We start from the raw sequence: 21,835 nt of genomic DNA, 5'->3' as shown, positions 1-21,835 counted from the left end.
AGCTGTCCATCTCTTCTCAACCCTGTCATTATATTGCTTCTGTCTCAGATAATAGAAAGGCATTGCTGATACCGTTACAAAGAGCTACAAAAGCTTTCTCACGATTACCTAACGTAGTCATTGACCACCACACATTTAAAAGCAGGAGTCATCCAAACCAAAAGGAAAGCCATTCCATTTTTTATGCTCTACCAGTAAAGAAGCATTCTGAACTCGTACTATGTGCCCCACATGTTTGACAGTTCGGTGTATGCAGGGCCTGGTCTCTTTCCATAGGAAGCTTAGAATCAGGTTGAGGAGACAAGGCAGACATAAATGAGACATTTGGTAAGTGAAAGAATGTTATCATAATGTGTTAATTGCTCATTACCACTCGTGGTCACAATGGGGTAGAGTTAGGCGAAGTGAGGAGCAGGAGGTGGGTGTGCGGGAAGGAGTCACAGAGCAGGGAGGGCTTGTGCTGTGCTGTTAGCACGCAGGGGGCACCCATGTGGGTAGACAGGGCATAGATGGGCTGGGTCATAGATGGCACAGAAAGCTTACTGAATGGCTGAGACTTGATCAGTCCTAAACGGTGGAGTGACATTTAGGACAATTACTCTGGGAGCAGTGCAGCTGAATCCAATAACCCCTCCCCGAGGACACTCTCCCTGAGTCATCCATTCCAGTATATAATCCCTCTTCCAGTCAAGAGCACCTTGTACACACACACACACACAAACACTACTCTCTGGCTGCAGTACAAGCCTGAGCCCACAAAAGACCTTATCATGTGGTCTTTTGCAAAATAGAAAATAACTGATTTTCTCCTTTTTAAATACCCCTTCAAGTCTTTGAAGACTTGAACATTGATATTAAATATCAGTCTTTTCAAAGCCCAATACTTCTACTTCTTGACTTTCATCATAAACCTTTCCCTACCATCTCAGTGATTGTTTTTGTGACCGTTCCTTGGATCTGCTCCAAGTTTCATATAACCTTTTTGAAACACATAGATCGAAACTGGACATAATACCATAATAATGACCTGACTAATGCAAGTAAAGCACCACAATTATATCTCAGTACTTGCATGCCACACATCCATTAAAATGTTCCAGAATTATGTTTGCCTCTCAAATTTTTAAGTTACAGACATATATATAATATATGTGTATTGTTGGCTTATTTCCAACTTAGTGGGTTACTATGTTCCTCAGAGTTTTAAAAATATGATTGTGTAGACATAGATATATTTTGATGTATATCACTATATCCTAATTATGGCTATTAAATACTTAAATGCCTACTAATATTGAAATAGGGAATATTATAAGAAAATTATATATTTTTTTAGACTTATGTGTTCCTCCTTGCAAGAAGCATTAGTAAGTTTTTGGATTTCAAATGTATATAGTCTCGTGTGTCCTTGTGCATCTTGAGAAAGCTTGTCATTGAGAGCCGCCTCCCACATCTTTTTCTTGTAGATTGACATATTTGAGGATAGAATCCGAGGCATTGACATCATTAAATGGATGGAGCGCTACCTTAGGGATGTAAGTACATTCCAAAATGCTGAGATTGTTTTCTGGTGAGAAACACAATTAGCTTATGAAGTTATTTTATGAGAGAAGCACTGGCATCCCCACCCAAGTCTGAAGCTGAGAAAGCCCCGACAAAGCCTCCCTTGTTGGAAGCCGTGCAGAGACTTGGAAAGGAAGGATGGGGTCACCCTCTTGGACATGCACAGGCAGGAAATAACGATCAAACCAGACACAGGTGGTTGATAACAATCAGAGCAAACAATTTTTTGACCAGAATAGGAAAAGAGGAAATGAAGACGGAGAGCGAGGAGAGAGCAGCAGAATTCAATTCAATCCGAGGCCACCCCAAGTGTTTTGTAGGCCTGGGCTGAAGAGGTTTCCTGGGCAGCCTCGTAGGCTACGCAGCACAGCACCCCCGGGGCGCCCACTTGCAGCTCCGTGATTTGTTCTCCACTGACAGAATCCATACCTGCCACTGGGACACTTTGTGCTCTAACAAGATAGAAATTGATCGCTCCCAGCTTGTTGGTGTCGGCTGCTTCTTTCTGAGGGAGCCGGTGGGAAACGGGAGTCTCAGCAGACTGGGGTTTTGCAGCTTTTCCTTTTATCTGTAGCCTGCTGTTTGCTTTGTGCTGAAGGGCCTGTTCCTGCGGACTGCGCTAACCCGCTAACCGCACACGGAAAGCAGGGAGTCAAGAGTGCAGTAACTGGCAGCTCAGATCCCGCTGTGGGGAGGGAGAGGGTTTTCATTGCTGGTTTTGCAGCACCTTTTTGCCACGATGCAGACTCACTCAGTGATTCAGGCTTTCATTAGACATTTATTAGTGATGGTAATGGAAAATGGTGGCAAAAGCACATCTATTTAGGAGAGCTCCTCTCTGGGCCATTTGCTCTGCGTCTTTGCGGCGACCGGGCAGGGGGAAGCAGAGACAAGGGTCTGCCTGAGTGGGGGCGGGCGCCTCTCACTTTCCGTGGAGAAGGAGCCTGGCCTTTCATCCTTGAGCGTGCCAGAGAACGCCCACGGCCCTGCTGGCCGGCTTCCAGCCTGCCCTCCCCAAACGGACCACCCTTTACACTTCCATAAACATGCTTTTCTCCCTCTCATTAACAGAAGACAGTGATGATAATCGTAGCAATCAGCCCCAAATACAAACAGGATGTAGAAGGCGCAGAGTCGCAGCTGGACGAGGATGAGCATGGCTTACATACCAAGTACATTCACCGAATGGTGAGTGGGGAGGGGACCTCAGCACCTCGCCGTGCCCCGGGGACGGGCACTTTGTCCAGCGAAGCCTTGTTCTTCACCAGAGACCGACTGAAGGCAGCAGGATGCTGGGTGAAGAACCCCAGGCCTGCCGCGTCAGGAGAGGGGATGTTGGTTCTGGCTCCTCTGCCTTTGGGACTGTGGGCCAGTAACTGCACGTCTGGGGACCCAGGGGTCCTATCAGTAACAAGGGGAGACCAATCTGTGATCTCTAAGATCCCAGATTCTGGAAAGCACGGCTCTGCTGGCTTGGTTGTTTACCCACAAATGTGAAGTCCTAGGAGGGCAGGTGATGGGGCTGTGGGACAACAGGCTCCCACAGCTGTGTCATATTCTGTCCCCTGCCTTTCCAGGTGGGGTGGCATAGTGAAAAGGACACATGCCGTTGCATCAGATGTGCTTGGTTCAGATTTGGCTTCCTCATGTACAGGCTATGTGACTGTGGCCCAATTGCTTAAGTCTCTTTGTGCCTCAGTGTCACTATTTATAAAATGGGTCACTAATACTCACAGTGTTGTGAAGATTAAATGAAATAATGTTTGTGAAGTGCCTGGCACATATTGGACGCTCAATCGAGGGATGGGATTGTTCTTAGCTCACGATAGGTGACGAACATTCCACTGCCACACTTGAGCTATGGGGTCTGGTCAAATTAAAACCAGAGGGAGAAATTTATAGGATATTGGACCTGCTCAGCACCTGCTAGAGCATTCTGACCAAAAATATCAACCAGCTTTGGAACTGGCTGTTTTATGGGTCGCCAAGCCTCCTGCTCTCCATGATTGTAGAGACACTGTGGAGAGTTGCTGCCTAACTAGGATGCTGGACTAGACCTGTGAATTCAAACTGTCCTAGAGCCTCTCAGGGCTGCCCACATGTGCTGGAGGAAGGGTCGGCTCTGGGCCTCCCACTCCCACCTCAACCAGAGCTGGTCTGCATTTCTCAGACTTTCGTTTCCCAAGGATTCTGAGATGTAAAAAGGCTTGCAAAATCACTAGACTAGAACTAACGAGCTACATTTCATCCCTAACACTCCACAAGGGGGGAAGTCACCTGGAATGGGCAGAAAGGATCACTGGCTAAACGGGAAGATGGGGCGGAAAGCAGTCAGGTAGTCTTGGGACATGCAGCTGTACCTCAGGGAAAGCAGACTTAAGTCCCAGGTCTGCCCTGTGTGTCAGGAGCATACGAAAAGGGCAGGTTGGGTGGGTGAAAGGATGTTCATCATCAGGGTCTCTGTCTCTTTTTCCACCCAGTGTAGACCACCCATTTGAGCTCACGACCAACCCTAAGCAAAAGCCGAAGCAAGGTGGTGAGGTTAAAAAGTAAGGCTAAGGGTTCAGGAGATAAGTCTCCCTCCTATTCCAATCTCAACTAGCCTGACAGCCCACGGGCAGGAACCATAAAAGGTATCATTTCTGGAAGTAAACTGCCTTAAAAGGTCATGGCTGGCTCTGAGTGCTGCCATCCCTTGGTGTCTGCTGCACGTCCACATGGCCCCAGAGCACATGATGTCCCGTCTGCATCTCCAGCAACCTGCTGGTCCCAGGAGCCGACGATTGGTACACGGGAAAGGCTCCAGGTCCCTGTCAGTTCCTAAGGAAACCTGTCTAGCTCTGCTGGTACGTGGCAAAGCCAGACAGTAATACACAGCTCAACCTCAGAGCTTGTCTGACAGTACCAGCTGTAACCAGGTTGTCTCCAAACTTGGTTTCTTGGGCCCTTCCTCAGCACAGAAGGGGTTGATACAGAAGGGCCTTCCTGCTCACCTGGCTGATTTCCCGGACCCCTGTAGGCAGCAGAAAACCCTGGGACAATAAGAACTTGGCCATAACAGAGGGAGTGAAGAGGTACCCACTAGTAACTGCATCATAGAGCAAGCTACTTCACAGAAAGCCAGTATCTGGAAACACCAGAGAAAATACTACTGCTGGCTAGCCCCTCCACAGATTGGGTAGCCTAGTAAACAAGCCAAACTTTACAGTAAACAGTATCCTAGAAGTCAGAAACCAAACTCAGTTCTTCGCTTTTAACTTATTAACTCTCTGCCCTTCCTTTCATGTGTTTACCCCGTGCTGGGATAGTTGGTGCTTTGAGTTGTATTGTACTTGGGTCACTGTAAAATATGTTCTTGGTGTTGTCTTCTGATTCTGGAAGGGAGGTGATTCTGAGAAAACACCTTGTGAAGGATCGGTGTGTGTTGTGTGATTGTGTGTGTAAGTATGTGAGAGTGTGTGTTTATGAGGGGTTTCTATGGTGATTTCAATAACCAGTTGTCACCACTGTCACTTTCTTCTCTGTTCTGTTTTTATTCCCATGCACAATGAAAACTGCTCAGTTATAAAAATCAATTGGAAGATGAAATAGTTGGGAACGCATAATTCCTCATCTCCTTGTCACCAGATGACTGAAAGCTTGGTGCTGGTCACAGTATTTGAAAGACTCTAACTTCTCTCATATTGAAAATTCTGATTTTGATTGAGTTCTTGGTAGCTAAATCTTCTTGGGCCACCACAGTGTCAGAGCAAACTGGAACCGGTGTGGGCAACCTAAAACCCAGTGGGCAGAGCTCTTCAGAAGTGACCCCCCGGCCTTGTCATCTGCCTCTCCACCAAGCCCATTCCGTGCTGCAGTACACCACTAGCTGGTCCCACCCACGCTAGCGCACGTTCACACCTCCAGACATTCACTCATGCTGTTTCCTCGGCTGAGAATGTCTTTCCCCTCTCCCTCATTTTCCTCACCTGAGCAAAATCTTTCCTTTCAGTACCCAAATGACCCCTCTCTTGTGACTGTCCTTCAAATCGCTGATGCAGAGTGGGTTCCCACAGCCGTTGTTCACACTGCACGCTGGTCGGTGCTCTCACCCTTCTGCCTGCTCACTACACTGCCGGCCGGGTGAGGACAGCGAGGGTGTTCTGCTAGACTGGCTCTCCTGATTTACAGCGCTTACCCATTTCCGTGGTATAAATACTCTCACCATGGCCCATTTGAAGCTACTAAGGTGAAGCCACCGGGCACAGAATTGGGGAAAGATGCACACAGCAGCCTCTCAGGAGCTGAAACAAGCCAGCTCTAGCTCACCCTCATCCTCAAAACCCAAAGTCTAGCACAGGGTGTGACTTTTAATAGGCCTTCAATAAACGATTGATAAATGAGTGAACGGCATAGATGTGTGATGGGGAAGGCTTAAAATTACAAGTGTGTGGCACTCCAGTAAGGAAATCAGAATGAAAATACCATGTGGGCTTGCATGATTATGGGGACCATTAACTCCTCATCCTCACTCCTGCAGTTAAATCTTCAAATCTGTTTGGTTTCAGATGCAGATTGAGTTCATAAAACAAGGAAGCATGAATTTCAGATTCATCCCTGTGCTCTTCCCAAATGCTAAGAAGGTAAACAAACAAACAAACAAAATCCTTGTAATTCAATCTTTGGTTTGTTTGCCATCTGGATTTTGAGTTAAAAACCTTGTCAACTCTTCATCAATCCTTAGAGATAACAATGTCACCGGAAAGACCAACAAGTTGTACTACTCAATTCAGCAGCATGAGTCAGAAAGGTTTTAAAGCGTTATCTGATAGGATCATGCTGTCCTAATTGTTCAAACAGCCGTTGCACACAAAGAAGTGGTTTGAGTTTTAACTCGTGAGAGAAAAAGAGAATGTTCATCTGATACTTCTTATCTCTTGTGCATAAAAGTCAAGATGTGTACATTTTTTGCTGGTTGTTCCACGAAAGTATTTTGTTGCACGCAGTTCAGCTCTTAAAAGCTATAGATTACAGGAATTTAATCTACACAGTTACCAGAGCGAACTTTGCTGTGGTTCATAGGAGGGTTTTTGCATCAGAAGGGGATGAGGGCAGATGTGGAGAACAGGGGCAAAATCATCCGAGGCCGTGTTCCCGGCTTGGCAAAGAGCAGGTGGTGGAAGAGTAAACATCTGAGAATCAGACCGCAGCGCCCTGAGCTCAGGCCTAGTGTCACCATGGAGGGATCCCTAGATGTCAGCATGGCATTGAGACTTCTGCCCTTGATGAGGGAGGGTCCAATTTATGTGACTGGCACACCTCGGGTTGTGTGGTGCGTAACCTGCACAGTGGCACACCTTTCCGTCCTCCCTGCCCCTCCTGCGCCTGCGGTCTCATTGCTCGCACTTACCGAGTCTCCTTGCTGGTCTCCCTGTCTCCACTGGGACCTGGGATTAGCCATGCCCTGCTCTACCATCGAAGAGGAGCATCCAAAGTGTAGATCTGATCTGTCCCTCTCCAGCTTAAAAATTTTGTGGTGTTTTCCTACGGACTACAAGATCATATCTACCTTTCTCAGCATGACCTATGGGGCCTCTCAGAGAGGACTGTGCCCCTTTGCTCCATCTTCTCTCCTACCATCTGCACAGATGCTCCACGCTGTGATCACAGTGGACTGTTTCAGCATGCCCTCACACATGCCATCTTCTTTTGTGTCTCTGTGCCTTTGCCCTTTCTGTTCCCTGTGCTTGCAATACCTTTCCCTAACTTGTCACCTAGTGAACTCTTGCTTATCCTTATACCACCCAACCTCTCTAGTCTCCCCTGACACTTCTCTTCCACCATGCTTATGTCTTTCACTGTCCCTCTCTTGAGAGCTCTTAATTACAGAACCTTGAGTCAATGGTATGCAGTTGGGGTGGGGGCACTGGGAATAATTGTTTAGAATTACTGGAGCATGGTGATATAAAAAACAGACCAAGTGTTTGTTGGTTTTATTATTATTTTCTAAATCTCCTTCAGACACTCTCCTTACTGCCTGAGCTAAGGGCAGACTGCTCTCACCGCCTGCCCCCGTGGTACACCATTGCCTAAAAAATAGTTTCTTTACATTTTTCCTCCGTTGTAAGGTTTGAAGGCCTCAAGGCAGTTACTGTGTCTTTTTCATTTGGGTATCCTCAATTCCCAGCAGGATGCCTGACATACAGCAGGTGCTGCTTCTAAGCTCATCCTACAATCCCCAAAGGAGTCTCATCTCAGAGTAAAAACCAAAGGCCTTACAGTGGCCTACAAGGTGCTATCTGATACAGCCCCCTCTACTTCCAGACCTCCTTACCTACTCACTCTCACTCACTCTGCTCTGGCCACACGGGCCTTGTTGCTTTTGAACAGGCCTGGCACACTCCTGCCACAGGGCCTTTGCACTGGCTCTTCTAGCTGCCTGGACGCTGACAACCATAAGGCTCTCTCCCTCTGCTCTTTCAGGTCTTTGCTTATTTTCTCAGTGAGACCTTTCCTAAGTACCCTGTTTAAAACTGCAAGCCTTTCACTCCTGCCCCAGAACTCCCTATCCCCTTTCTCTGTTTGATTTTTCTCCACAGCACATATCACTGTTGAACACACTATCCATTTTACTTACGTACTAACTGCCTCTCCCCACCAGAATGTCCACCCCCTGAGGGCAGTCTGAAACTGCACCCAGGATCCCTGGCTAAAGCTTCTGCCTTTGCCTGATAACCGAGGTCTGATGGGCACTTTGCACCACAGGCCAGGCCTGGGGCAGGAGTGAAAGAAAGGATCGTGCATTATTATGGATTAAGCCCACAGCCCTGGCATACCTCTTCTGAAGTCACAGGGGAATTCACGTCACTCTGTGTGACCTCTGTCCCACTCCTTTTATGTGAGGGTGGTGAAAAGCACGTTGAAACGCAAAGGGTAGGTAGTCTGGGAGACTGACAGAAAATGCTGTGCACATGTGGTTTTTATAACGAAATATACAGCTTGCACCCGAAGCCAAGAACATTTCACATGCTAAACCCTTCCAAAAGCGAAACAGTACAACTCCCAGGATAGTTTGGTGGGAAACGCCCACGCAGGGAAAGCCAGAGATGTTTGGGAACCGAGCCTGGGATCTGGAATCCAGGTTTTTCTCTAATGACCTTTGCTCCTGTCATTCTCTCTCTCATAGGAGCATGTGCCCACCTGGCTTCAGAACACTCATGTCTACAGCTGGCCCAAGAATAAAAAAAACATCCTGCTGCGGCTGCTCAGAGAGGAAGAGTATGTGGCTCCTCCCCGGGGGCCCCTGCCTACCCTGCAGGTGGTACCCTTGTGACAGTCTCCTTCCCCAGGTCACCGGGGCCCTGTCTGGGGCCCTGTTCTGACAAGCATTATTCTAGCTGAGGCTGGTGGGTAGCACTCCTGGCTGTTTCTTTCTCGGTTCCTCCCCAAGAGGCCCCCGGGCCCCCAGAAAACCTGTTCTGCAGAGTGTTTTTCCTCCTGACACCTCTACAGACCCCGTCTTTCAAGTGGAGGCTGCGGCTGCTCTGCATGCCCTGCTTTCTACAAACCCACCGCGGGTGCCAGTGTCCAGCACGGGCCTCCTGACAGTCTGAAGTGTCCATTCGGGGCCTCTTGGGCTTAGCACGTAGAGGGTATAAGTGATATTGCACCCAATGTAAATACTACAGACACTCTCCTGTCACGTCAGGCTACTGTTATGAGCTAGCCAGATGCTTGTGTGTCCTCAGACCACACTGATTCATGTACAAATAATAAAATGTTTACTCTTTTTTAAGATTATGTTTCACTTATCTCAGAGGAGATAGATATATATTAATTTATATTGATATGGGCAGTTGCTTCCAGAGACATCAACAAAGCTGCTTAGATATAATATTAGATAAATGTAACAGGCTACTCCATATTAAAGGATTGAAGTCAGATAGTTAAATAACCTTTTAACGTAATCATAAAAGCTTTATTCTTGCGGTAGAGATTTTTAACAAAACAGCTTTGTACAGCCTACAACCATGATTCTAAATGGTATGACTGTGGTTCTCAGGGTCTGACTAAATGAGTAAAAATATTTGTGCATGTGTATGGAGTGACAGGGATGTATGATGCAGGCTAGAACCGCAGGTTGGGAGGACTGTGTTCTAGTCTTGGTTCCACCACTAACTAGCTGTGTGGCCTTTTGTAAGTCCTTTCACTTGTCTGAGACCCCAGGGACTCACTTATAAAATGACACAGACAAAACCATCTCCAATCACCCTAAAAGGTTTGAAGTCTAGGACCTAAATTCTAGATACTCTTTTGAGGAGTGACTGAGTTTTCATAATATATATCCCACAGGGGATAAATATTTACATTTGCTTAACAGAGACATTTTCTTCTTTTTTTAATATCTTCAATAATATTAATAATATTGGTTAATAATAGGTTAATAATTTTGGAAGTATTATCTGATCTCCAAAAAAATAATACATACACATGCCCATATATAAGATATGTATAGATGTACATAAAATCTACCTAAAGTATAGAGCAAGGTGGGATGGTTTTTATCACAGCCCAAGCCAGTAGGCCAATGAAGACTTTCTGGGAGTGAAAGCTACTGCTTCCCCTTCCTTCTCTGTCTACCTAACTTGTTAAACAAGGCTCACTTGCGCTACAAGACAGTTCAATCCTTATATGCCACCACAGGGAAAGGACAAATATTTGTCAAGTATAAATAAGAAATGTTGCTAATGAATTGCAAAAAATACTAGTTTAATTTTCTTTATAACTTAGATGCCTACTGGGTAAGGTGAATGTCTGTGTTCTTTAAAAAAACAGGAGAAGAAAAGGAAAAGGAAAACTAGCATAAATTAAGTACTCATTTGTAAGATTTTATAAGTACCTTTAGTTCTGGTAGTAGTTGAGACCTGGTAGAACTGCCTTGTTTGGTTAACTTGAAGTGCCTGGAAAACATGCCAAACACAAACTTCAAGCCTTCTGTCTCTCTTTTTATTATCTTTTTCGGTCTGAGGCGGCACCACCATTAAGGACTTGATGAACATTTGTAAATAAAATGACATCGGCAATTATTACTCGGAACGTTTCTAGCTGGGAAAGATTTAGCGATGTGGTGTTATCACCCCCCCTCCCTTCAGAGACCTGTCCTGAGCTCTCAACCACGTTTCCTTCCACTTTTCCTACCCCAGGTGGTTGACGAGCAAAGGTCCCTGGTGTTCCATGAATAGTCATTAAAGTGTTACAGCTGGTAGCACTGGTAGCAAAAAAACAAACAAAATAAAAGTATACACACACATACACACACACAACCAACCACCTGGCCAAGTGATGAAAGCTTGGCCTCTGAAGTTTCTATGAAATCTGATGACCACCAACATCAAAGGAATTTGAACAGCTATTTTAGAAAACTGACACTAAGATTAACACTTGGTTTATTTAGATGTTTATCCTAGTCCTCATGCATTCATCTTTAGATATTTTTGGGGTGAAAGTGGGGTAGGGCTAACTTCGTAAAAATAACCTCTTAGCCCCAAGGCTTTCTTCCGACCTCAACTGATTTTGGGGTGGGTTTGTGGAAAGCAAGGTTAGATTTTTGTCTAATATTTAGTGACTAATTTAGAATTTTAAATGTAATTTTTAATCTTAATGACTGGTTTCAAAATACCTGCCTGTCTAGTTTAATTTAACTTTTATATTGTTCAAAGACGTCTCAGTACCCGGCTACAATCAAAGCATTAGATTAGCTATTTCTCAGCTCAGTGCTCAGAAAAATTATTGCTGTTGGTACCCTTTTCTTTGTTTCCGATTAAATAAATCACCTCTTGAAAGCCTGAATTTTTCTCAGAGTCATCTCAGCAAGGGATGCAAGTTCTTCATTTTGAACATTCCACCCTTGTTTCATGATGTTTTGCCAAGAGCATATTCTTAACTCCAGCCGCTTTGTCAACTACCTCATCCACTTTGCCAAACACCCCGTTGTCACCATCACCTTTGCCAAATGGATTGCAAAGTCCTATGATCATGGGAAATGATCCAGAAAGAGTCTCTCAAAACACAGGATCTTTCTGTTTCTTCTTAATGAACCAAGAAGAATCAGTGAGACCCACCTCTTAGTGGCAAATGAAAAGAGAAGGAAAGTCACACTGTGGGAAAATGCCACAAAGAAGAAATGCCTCTCATCCCAGAGAATTACACACTATTTTTCAAGATAAATAGCTCTATATGAGCCTACCAACCAAATAAACAAACAAAACAACCAAGAAGGAAGAAAGAAAGCACCAAAATCAATTAACTTCTCAGATCATTTATTTCTGTTACGGAATTTCCAGTCTGTAAGAGGCCCTAGAAATCATACACCCCTGCAGCTTTGTCTTATACATGGGAACAGCAGGGCCCAGAGAAACTGTAGCTTTCAAAGTTTACCCTAGGACTAGAACCCAGATGTTCTGGCTTCCAGATGCAGACATTTATTTGGTGAGCCTAGAAAGCTTTCTGGTTTTTGACGATGGATTTGTTCAACAAATGACCCAGTGTCTCCCTGAGGTAAGCTGTGAGCCTCACGAACACGGGAGGCCCTGGGGGGAGAGAACCTCCATCCTCTGGTGGCTGGAGGATTAAATGATCATGTTGCAACTTGTTCTGTGAGAAATTCTTTGGGGAATTAATTATTGCCGTGATTATATGGAGTATGACTTTTCTTTTCTTTTTCTGTTACCCGGGCTTGAGTGCAGTGGCACCATCATAGTTCACTGCAACCTCAAACTTCTGGGCTCAGGTGATCCTCCTGCCTCAGCCTCCTGAGTAGCTGGGACTATAGACGCGTGCCACCACACCTGGAAAATTTTTCTATTTTTACAGAGATGGGGTCTCGCTCTTGCTCAGGCTGGTCTCGAACTCCTGGCTTCAAAATGTCCTCCCGCTTTGGCCTCCCAAAGTGCTGGGATAACAGGCATAGGCCACTGTGCCCAGCTTGGAATATGACTTTTCTTGAAGTGGTTTGACATATTTATTTTATACTGGTATTACATGAAACCTAGGCACAATTTAAGGTCTTAACACCTTCCCGAATCTTACAGAAAAAAATCTGCTATTAGATCAATTTCTTTTAGTTTTATCTGGCCAATATCCAAAACAACAATAAGGAAAAAGCTTTCTATTTTTAGGTCCTGTGACATTCACCTTTCTCTCACACTGCTGATTCTACAAAAGTGGCACTTGTTAGACTAACACATAGCTGTTTGGGACATCTGTGTTACCTTTCAGATGGAGAAATGAGGAACATATGAGTCGGGCCAACTCTCCTCCGGGTGAGGGGAGGCTGCAGGAACGGCACCCTTTAATGAGGTACATTACCAACACAAAGGAGCCTACCTCCATCAACCCAGTTAGCATTCTGGGAGGCCTTGTGCCCAGGCAGGATAGCATGTTCCTAACTTCATACTGACTTGTTCCACTTTCTATTGGAAAATTCTTTCAGATAGAATCATTTCCATATAGGCTACTTGGTGGCATGTGAGTGGCTTTTGCAGACCCTGGACAGTCACACGTCGCCAACTCACCCACGTGTGCCACAGCCCCTCTATCTGTGACTGTGCATTTGCTCCGCATTCTTAGCCTCAAGCCAAGCAGGTGGGACCTGTAAGAGGAACACTCAGCGTAGTTTAGTTCTCAATTTAATTTCTGAAGGAACGTATGAATATGGGTCTGGCTCATACTTATCTGGGTGATTAGGAAGTGATATTTGAGCCTTTGCCAAACAATGAAAGAGTCTTGGTCCAAAGTGGACCTGGGCAAAGGTGACTATGTTCTGGACCTGCCTGCTCTTTTCTAGAAACTCTCTTATGGAAGTAGTTGCAGCCCCCAGATCTCTCAGGGCTTACAAACTAAAACCATAAGGGCACACATTTCTTGTCCCTTGCCTGACCTCCCTTTGCTCCCTTCACCAGGAAGGCGCTGATGGAAATCGGCAGCTGGGGAGAGAGGGGAGAGGGAGAGGGAGTGTGTGCGAGAGAGAACTCATGCCTGATGGATCCCATTAGGCTTAGTGTGCAAAGCAAGTTGAGATGAAGTAGCTGCTCTGGTATGCGTCCAAAACTGCTGTTCTATTTTTAGTCTCTCCCGCGTGCTTCTTAGCCCCGCGTTGTACGCCTGAGCACCTGGATCAGCAGCAAAACGTGGAACTGAGCCACTCATTTGTAAAACTGGAAGGAAGGAGGCCATTGATGCAGGGCTTGTTTATTGCTGACAGCGAAGAGGGACCTGGAATGTTAATGAGGATGGCTCTCTGAAGCATGCCTTCATGCTTAGCAAGGAGTTCAAAGGAGAAGGCAGACTCAGTCCTGTGCCGAACAAATGTGAACTGTTGATAGAGGGAAGGAGAAATCAATTATACTGTCGCAGGCTTCCATGTCATTGTGTTGGAGTTGTTAGAAAAGGTAGGACAAGGACCAGATCTCAAAAGGAAACAAAGCCACATGGCCTTGAAGTATAACGAGTTTGCCATGGCAACTGATGGAAATGAGCCTCCCGGGCACCGAGCAGGTGTGTTATCTTACTGAATAAACATACTTTGCTCACTCCCTGGTTTTTATAATAAAACCTGTGTTTGGATTACTTTCCCCTCCTCTTTGTTTCCCAGAGAAGTTGGCTGTTGCTCAATCAGCCCAAGGCTCTGGTGAGGGAAATGTAATCAGTGTTATCAAAAGGACTGCTTTTGAAAAGGCTGGCGTTCAGCTTGGCTGCCAGCCTCATCACTGAGTGGCAGCTGGGCTGCAGGTACCTGCCTGGCCTTTGCCACCTTCCAGGCAATGCCCTCCACAGAAAGCTGCTTGTTCGTGCATTCATGGAGGCGTAACAGTGTGGCCCAGCTCCCACACTGGCAGTGGTCAAAAGCTGCATTCTTCTGAGGAGAGGAGAAATGTGTTTAGGTGAGGCCAACTTTCAGCATCCTGTCTCTGGGATACGGGCCAAGGGTTCCTTGAGTTCAGGGATTAACTGATTCTATCTTCCAATCTGTTGTTATCTACAAAGTTCAGTTACTCAGAATCTTGAAGAGCTCTGCTATTTCCCTGAGCTTTAAATCCCTCTCGAATGGGTTCTGGGGTGGTAGATTCTCCTGTCTGAAATGTACACAAAATGTGGAGATTTCATAAAATCCTCCCAAGTTAGAAAAAAAAGATAAAAGTTTACTTTAATTTTTACAAGGCCAAAATAATAATAAAGTGAAATAGTCATATTTTCATTGCTCTCATTTGTAACTGAAAAGAAACTTCTTCCACTTTAGCTTCAAATTGATTTTCAAAACAAGATCCTCATTCTCAACGGGTTCCCAGAATACAGTTTCTAAACAAGGCTGTGGCAAAGCAGTGGACCTGGGGCGAACGCGTACGGCCAGGGCAGCCAAAGCCCTCCCTGCTTCTGCCTGTGCTCCTGCTTCCGTCCAACAAGACACCCACCACCTTCTCCTCCCATCAAGCCCTGTCCTCACAGACGATGCCCTGGCTGCCCCTTCACACGTCACACCTGTGACCCTAATAAGAAAAAAATGGCTGCCTGAAGCACTAATTCAACCTACAGTGTCAGTGGTGGAAAGGGTTTCGTGTACTAATCCTCCCAGGCAAAAGAGTGTCGCCAGGCTTAGGCACTAATCTCCCCTGCTCTTCCTCCTCGAACACAACCATCAGACCTTCACTCGATCACACTCACTCTTACTTTATACACAGTTCTAACAAGTGCAGCTGTCTGTTCTTCCCACCCTTAGCAGGTTAGAAGTTGCAAATTCAGAGTGACAACAGGGAAGAAGGAAGAAGGGCTAGAGACCGGTATCCTGATGGAAAGGACGGCTGACATTTTGGCAAGGTGGTTTTGTCATGGAAATATTTTGAAGCAGTCTGAAAAATGAACCATTCGACATTCAGCTTTTGAAAAATTACCAAGTTATGTTTGTAAAAGCAACCTCATATCTAATTTTCACCCAGGTCAAATCAAAACAGCCACATCAAAATGTCCAGCTTCAGGGGTTCAGATTCACATATCATAGTAATAAACACCCCTCAAATGTCCATGATGACATCACAGCTCTCAGCAAGTGACTGTTTTTTAAAATAATGTCCTTAATCATCTGGAAAAGGTTATATCATGTTTTCTCTCTTTTGCTTAAGAAGGTGGCTGTACATTTCATTTACAAGGTTTCCTCAGTGTGAAACCATTCACTCAATCCATTCCTGGATGAGACCCCCAACCCAAGCAGGGCTTGGCTCAGCCTGCTCTACACACACCTCATCAGGGCCTCAGTCCGAAGGAGAACCTAAGCGCTAGGTCCTCCATGCACCAAGGCAGGTTCGGCAAGGAGAGTATTTAGGACATTTTGTATTATGTCTAAGGGGTGGCTGCCAAGTCCACTTCTGACTCAGGCTGGCATCTGAGTGCCTCCGAAGCTGGTGTGAGGTGAGCTTAACAGGGCATTCCAAAGTAGGTGGGCAGGGCCTTTCCACATTCAGGTTGTCAACATTCAAGATTCTAAATTGGGTCTTTTGGTACCAGTACATTGTTATGCTTTGAAAAGACATATGAAGCAGAAGTTCCTGACTCCCCAGTGTGAGCATGTGAGGTCTGGGCCCATAATGCCACCATTTCTAATGAAACTGCATTCAAAAGCTAATGCTAGAAAGCCCACAGGGTGGGACTTCAGCAGCACCCACAGCAGCCAGTCTCCAACTACTCATCAAATGCCTACTATGTGCAAGGTAATATGCTTGGCACAACGACAAGTGACACATGCTCTTGCTCTCCGATTGTTTAAAATCTAGCTGGGGATATGTGACATTAACATGTGAAAAGATCATCAACCACCCAAGGCAGCATACAGTAAATGCTAAGGAAGTGGGCCGGCTGGTCTCTTTTCTCTGACCTTCACTGTAACCCAGGACTGAGCTCACTCTGATGCCGTTTCAAGGTCAAATCTTCAAAGAAGCAGGTGACTACAGATTTTTCCTAGTAAACAGAAGATCTGCTCACTCTTTCCTACATATACCCTTTAGATTATAAAATTCAAAGTCCCTATAAACACCAAGTAAATACAATCAGAGATTAAGAGACAGAATGGAAAAAAATTGGAAGAGTATATAAAAGTGCACAGAATATGCATATTAAACCAATAAATGACAATGCGGCCCACAGGGCATACATCACACCTCTCTAAAGAGCAGCCTACATCCATGCCTCAAGAAGAGTCAGACAACATTGGAGCAAGTGGGGAGGTGAGGATGTGATTTTTACACTGCAACCTTCACATCGGGAAAGGCAGATGTGGCCGGTGCTGGGACCAGCTGAGAAAGAGCAAATGGATTTCTGCACACTGCTAAGTACGGTGTGGGAAATGTTTGAAGTTGAGCATGTCAGCTAAATATACAAATAACCAAGCAAGAAAGCAAAAGATGATCATTTGCTGGAATGGGCAAAGAACTCTATGAATGAATATTGGCATTGCCCAAGTTCCCCAGACAAAATCTGCAGCAGAACACAATGACCAGGCTGAGTCTGTGATGTGTTTTCACATTTCTCACTCACATGGTGTAGCTTTGTAATCAGACAAACCTGGGTTTGAATCTCAGTTCATTTACTTACTAATTATGTGACCTTAAGCAAATTACTTTAACTCTCAGACTTTCAGCCAATAAAATGGGACAACAGAACCAACTCCCACATAGGTTGTCCGAATAAGGTAAGATGAACTATAGAAAGCTTCTAGTATGGTGCCTGGCACGTAGTAAGTACTCAGTAAATGTTCCTTTCTTTCTCACCTTTTCTTTTTTGCTCTCTATTCCACAGGTAATGAGTATTTATGGGTACTTTGGATATTACCTTATTTCCAAAAAGTTAAATAGCAAAGCCTAACCAAAAAAATCTTTATTTTAAAAATGAAGCCTTAGGAGAGGTCAATAATGTGAGCTTTTAAGTGTAAAACTTACATCTCATTTTTCAGAAGAGCTCATCAGCAGAGTTTGTTTTCTTTTTGTTGTGGTTGTTTTGTTTGTTTTTGTTTTTTTTTTGAGACAGGGTCTCACTCTGTTGCCTAGGCTAGAGTACAATGGAGTCCATAGCTCACTGCAACCTCAAACTCCTGGGCTCAAGCGACCCTCCTGCCTCAGCTGGGATGTGTGCCACCACCGCGCCTGGCTAATTTTTCTTTCTTTCTTTTTTTTTTTGTCTCACTGTTGCCGAGGGTTGTCTCAAACTCCTGGTCTCAACTGATCCTCCCACCTTAACCTCCCAAAGTGCTAGGATTACAGGCATGAGCCACCGTGCCTGGACCCCTGTTTTCTTAATAAGGCCTGGGAGAAGTCATAGCAGACTCACAGAACAATCACAGTATCAAGAGGCAGCCTTCTTTCCTCTAACATCTTGCTAAGAAGCAAGGCTCCTGGCAACACTGGCTAGAATAATTAAAGGTATAACATAGCAAAACTTGCCAAAGATATTTGACTTTAAAGGAAACTTATTTTACAGATTCACATAGCAAAACTTGCCAAAGATATTTGACTTTAAAGGAAACTTATTTTACAGATTCACAACGGGGCCTCAAAAATAGGAGAGTGGATTTGAAAGTATTTTGAAAAGTCATTTGAAAGGCAATATTGTGTTCATATTATACCTATTATTAAAAAGGAAAATTTGAATTCGGATTGGGAACACTGCTATGCTCCCCTCTGGTTCTGCTTTTTCAAGAAATGAGGCCCCTCTGTCATCTTCAGCACAGCCACTCTACGGGCTGGCCACAAAGGAAAATCTAGGAGAGTTGGTTGAGCAAACACTTAAACTCAAAGAGAGTTACCATAGCGTATCACAAACCTCTTTTTTTTTAAGGAAATAAGTTCTCTTGAAACACCCTTCCATGTCGATTTAAATAATTTTCATTATAGTAAACATATATAAATATATAGTAATTAGGCATAAATGTTTCATGCTTATAGCTCATTAAAAACTATATAAACACTAAAGGAAAAGTTCTGGAGATCTGTTGCACAACAATGTGAATATACTTTGCACTTTCAAACTGTGTACTTAAAAAATGGTTAAGATGGTAAATTTTAGTTTCCCTTTACCACAATTTAAAATCTATAAGAATAAATTGAATTTATTGATTAAATAAAAACAAATCACCATTTAAGTTCAAATAAAAAACATTAATTCAATGTGAAGATGGTAACATTTGCTGAAAGTAAATAGCCAATGTTGGATTTAATTACAATTTATACATGTAATTATGAAAGTATAATATGCTTTTATGCATTTTGTTTCAATTGTTGACTTACATATTTGATTCTGAACATGATGGATTGAACATTTGACTATCATTATTATCATTATAATTTTTTCCCTCCCATCAGGTTACTCATTTGAAACCATCAGTTTATTATTTTAATTGGCCCAATCAATTTAAAAATGGTGTTCTCTGAAATATAATATTGCTAAAAATTTTTAAAAGGTTTTAACAAAAAGTTCTTCATGGAGAATGTTTGCAAGTTGGTATGCCACATAAATACAGAATCAAACCCATACATCTGCTTATAATCTGAATAAAGTGACTGATTTGCCTTGCTTCTCTAGAGTTCAGCCTATGCTACCACGAGCCCTGTAATAACTCAATTTTCTCACCATGTTTCTCTATTTGAACTACTATAAAACGTCATTTATGCTAGGCACTGTGATTCATTTGGCCTTCACTTTACATGAATGCATCATTTGTGTATTAAGTCAGCCCTGTTCTTTTCTCATTAGTCTGTGACAAAGTAGCATGGTTATTTTTATGATGGAAAATCAAAATCAATTTATTAAATAAATTAAGAGACTAAACTCAATTGCATCTTATCACTGAAAAAGAGCAGTTTTAGCTTTAAAACCAGTAAGATGACTCAATAGGATTCTCATCAAACAAAAAGCAAGATGATTTTTGTTATTTTGTTGCCAGGACACGCCAACATAATGACTACCAACACATTCAAAGTTAAGCATTCCTACATAAGTGATCAACTGGTGCCAATCCAATTTTAAACACAAAGCACCGACACTGAAAGTTATAAAATGAACACTTCAGTTGAGCCAGATAAGTTTGTATTTTATTATGTAAGTTTTTTAAAGATCATTGTTGAAATGAAAACACAACACTGTTACTTATGAACCATCAATAATATATCCACAGACTTCCTGTCTAGTTTGAGGAAAAACTGATATTACATACATAGATAATACAAATGTTTAAAGAATTAGGACACCAGAAAAGTGGGGTGAGGAGGGCATCCACACAGGAAGGAGGCCTGGTATAGGGCATTGGGCCCAAGTAGGACAAAGAGGGGTGTCCCTGCAGAGGGTCATCTTAGCTCAGAGTGTCAGAACCAAAGGGGACAGAGAGGATTGCTCAGTGCAGGGTATTAGAGCCCAGAGGGAGTTGAGGGCGGGAGTGCTGCCCAGCATGGAGATTCAGAGCCTGCATGGGGTGAGCGGAGTGTTCTTGCAAAGAGACAGTCTAGTGTGGGGTGTTGGAGCCCAAGCAAGTTGAAGAGGGTACCACCACACAGGGGTGGCTTGAATGGCATGTCAGAGCCAGGTGAGGGGATGTCTGTAGAAAAATGGCACGGCACAGGTTGTTACAGCCAAAGCAGAGATACCACCTAACAGTATACAATAAGAACATAGCATCACTTCTGTGATATTCCTGACAAAGACATGTCACTTTATCATGAGAATACATCAAACACAAATTGAAGGACATTCTACAAAATGACTGACCCATAGTCTTCAAAAGTGTTAAGGATGTGAAAGTCAAGGAAAGACTGAGGAACTATTCCAGACTGAAGAGACTAAGGAGACAAAGCAAATAATTACAATGTGTGGTTCTGAACTGGAATCCTTTTGCTGTAAATGATAGTACGTATTGAGCAATGGAAAAACTTGAGTGGGGTCTGTAGATTAGACCCCAAGGTATCAATGTTAATTTCCCAGTTTTGCTGTTTGTACTAGAGTTATGTAGGGGAAAGTCTCTGTTGACGAAACATACACTAGGATATTTGGGGGTGATAGGGAAATCAAGTCAGCAATTTCCTTTCAAATGCTTCAGGGGGAAACAAGGTCTTTATATAATACTTTTCTTTCAACTTTTCAAAAAAATTGAGATTGTCTCAAAATTTACAAATTAAAAAAAAAAGTTCAATGAGAAGGGAGTATAATTAAGAGAATTGTAGTACATTCACATGAAGAATTGTTATATAGCCATTAAAAATGTTTTGGGAAAGCACTAATGATACAATGTTAAGTTGTTTTAACAAAATGATAAAAATTCATGCATAAAGTATGACTGACTATGTAGAAATATCTTACAAAATAGTAAGAACTCCCATATTAAGTACTTATTATGTGTCAGATACTGGACTAAGCAATTTTTAGACTTTATTTCATTTAAAACTCCACAACAACCTTACAAAGTAGGTAGTACTAGTTCCATTTTATGGATGAGGAATCTGAGGCTCAGAGAGGCTAAGTAACTGGGCCAGGTTCTTAAATAAGAAGAATTATTGTATTGCTCAGAGAAAAGACTGGGAAAAAAATGCCCGAAATGGCAATATTAATAGCAGTAGTCTCTGGGCAATGGGACTATGAATGACTTTAAGATTCTTCTTTTGTAGTTTTCAGTATTTTCCAAAATATCCACAGTGGTATGTTACTTTGTAATTCACAAAAAGAGAAAATTGTCATTTTAAAAGTAAATCATTAACTAGTTGGGTGTGGTGGCACGCGCCTGTAGTCCCAGCTGCTCGGGAGGCTAAGACAGGAGGATCGCTTGAGCCCAGGAGTTTGAGGTTGCAATGAGCTAGGATGACGCCACAGCACTCTACCTGGGGTGACAAAGTGAGAACCTGTCTCAAAAATGAACAAAAAACAAGAACAACACAAAATAAATCACTTATTGTGGAGCAATGTGGTAAAAATATGCCAATTATTCAAAACCATATGGAGCAACTCAAACTACTAACAGCGATATTATTTGTTAGTAGTGATATTATTGGTGATTTTCATTTTAAAATTTTGCATCTCTGTAGCTTAATTTCTATAATTAATTCTTTGATTCATTCAACAAATACTTAGCATTTGCTATGATTTATATTTATAAGAAGAAAAAATTTAAAAGAAAAAATGTATAGTACAATTCTAAAGTTGTATATTTTACTTAAAAAGCAGGATGGAAGGATATTATGCTTAGAAAAAGACTGAACACTAAAATATT

At 43.3% G+C, this 21,835-nt stretch overlaps 1 protein-coding gene across 2 annotated transcripts in view; it reads left to right on the top strand.

Annotated features, from left to right (window-relative positions):
• The window catches only part of TRAF3IP2 (TRAF3 interacting protein 2), a 41,237-nt gene extending 31,900 nt beyond the window's left edge, over positions 1 to 9,337 (top strand). For both annotated transcript variants that reach the window (XM_045544195.1, XM_045544196.1), the window contains exons 6-9: positions 1,467 to 1,535; positions 2,635 to 2,751; positions 6,111 to 6,185; positions 8,729 to 9,337. In XM_045544195.1, coding sequence (XP_045400151.1) covers positions 1,467 to 1,535; positions 2,635 to 2,751; positions 6,111 to 6,185; positions 8,729 to 8,875 — 408 coding nt within the window. In that variant the 3' untranslated portion in view covers positions 8,876 to 9,337. The remainder of the gene's footprint in view (positions 1 to 1,466; positions 1,536 to 2,634; positions 2,752 to 6,110; positions 6,186 to 8,728) is intronic.
• The last annotated feature ends 12,498 nt before the right edge of the window (positions 9,338 to 21,835 follow it).

This window comes from Lemur catta, chromosome 2 (assembly GCF_020740605.2).
Source record: "Lemur catta isolate mLemCat1 chromosome 2, mLemCat1.pri, whole genome shotgun sequence".
NCBI classification, from domain to species: Eukaryota; Metazoa; Chordata; class Mammalia; order Primates; family Lemuridae; genus Lemur; species Lemur catta.
The sequence above is the reverse complement of the archived record's forward strand: the minus strand, read 5'-3'. Positions and strand labels throughout refer to the sequence as shown.